Here is a 1,068-nt window from a genome sequence, read left to right as displayed (position 1 = left end):
CCGCCCGCCGCCCTCCCCGGCGGTGTTTGGCACATCCAGCCTGTCTTCCATCACCTCCCTGGGGCTGGAGCCGGATTTAAATCCCCAAAATATCCTGTCCCGCTCTCCTGGGGCTTGTGACCCTCTGCAGAATGTCCCCCGGTGCTGCGGTGCGTCGCTCTGCCCCGCGCTGCTGTGGGTTGTGGGGAGGGGATGGCTGGAAGCAGGGGGGGACGGACGGACAATTTTCCTCAGCGCCTTTTATTCGGAGGAAGCACAAAACCCCTCTTCTTCCTCTCTTTGAAGAGATTTGGATGGCGGGGAGGAAATCATCCCCAGCGGGTTTGAGGGCCCTCGCGGCACTCCGGCGGCGCACGTTCGTCGCTCGTGTTCCCGTCCTGCGTGAACACAATGGTGGCGGCGTGCGTGCGTGTGGGAAAGCGTGACAAAAAAAAAAAAAAAACCAAAAAAAAGAAATTAATATGGATTTTTGGAGGGGGCTGCTCAAACTCCTGGAGGGGGTGTGAGCCCCGGGCGCCGCGCACCGTGCCCACGGCGCGCTCCTCTCCTCTCTTGCAGAGCAAGAAGTACGTGCTGATGCTGGTGGACCCCGATGCTCCCAGTAGAGCCAACCCCCGGAACCGTTTCTGGAGGCACTGGTTGGTGACCGACATCCCAGTGAGTCCCATCGCCGTACGTCGGGGTGGCGGCAGCGCGGGGGCTTCCCCGGGAACTGGGGTGCGCCGGGCGGTGCTGCCCCGCAGGGTCGGGGGCCCACGGGATGCGCCTCTCTCGGGGTACGGCGGCATCGCGGCGAAATCCCGAAGGACCAGCGTTTGCGAGAGAAATGTAAATGGCGCTGGGCGTGTAGGTAGGGGAGTGCTTCCTCGGGCTATATAGAGCGAAGCTGGTCCAAAAATATTGCTGGGTTTGTTTTTTTTTTTTTCTTCTTCTTTTTTCCGAGGAAATGCTGAAAAAAAACCCCACTTTGAAACTCCCTACCACCAGTTTTCTCTGCAGAGACAACCAGTCTCTTCAGACATCTCTTGCTGCCATATTTTTTTTTTTTTTTTGTAAAAAAAACACCAC

At 57.9% G+C, this 1,068-nt stretch overlaps 1 protein-coding gene across 1 annotated transcript in view; it reads left to right on the top strand.

Annotated features, from left to right (window-relative positions):
• The window catches only part of PEBP4 (phosphatidylethanolamine-binding protein 4), a 113,430-nt gene that overhangs the window by 38,777 nt on the left and 73,585 nt on the right, over window positions 1-1,068 (top strand). Inside the window, exon 3 of the mRNA XM_009884143.1 lies at window positions 559-850. Coding sequence (XP_009882445.1) covers window positions 559-850 — 292 coding nt within the window. The remainder of the gene's footprint in view (window positions 1-558; window positions 851-1,068) is intronic.

The sequence above is a fragment of the Charadrius vociferus genome, unplaced genomic scaffold (genome assembly GCF_000708025.1).
Source record: "Charadrius vociferus isolate BGI_N301 unplaced genomic scaffold, ASM70802v2 scaffold384, whole genome shotgun sequence".
NCBI lineage: Eukaryota > Metazoa > Chordata > Aves > Charadriiformes > Charadriidae > Charadrius > Charadrius vociferus.
The sequence above is the reverse complement of the archived record's forward strand: the minus strand, read 5'-3'. Positions and strand labels throughout refer to the sequence as shown.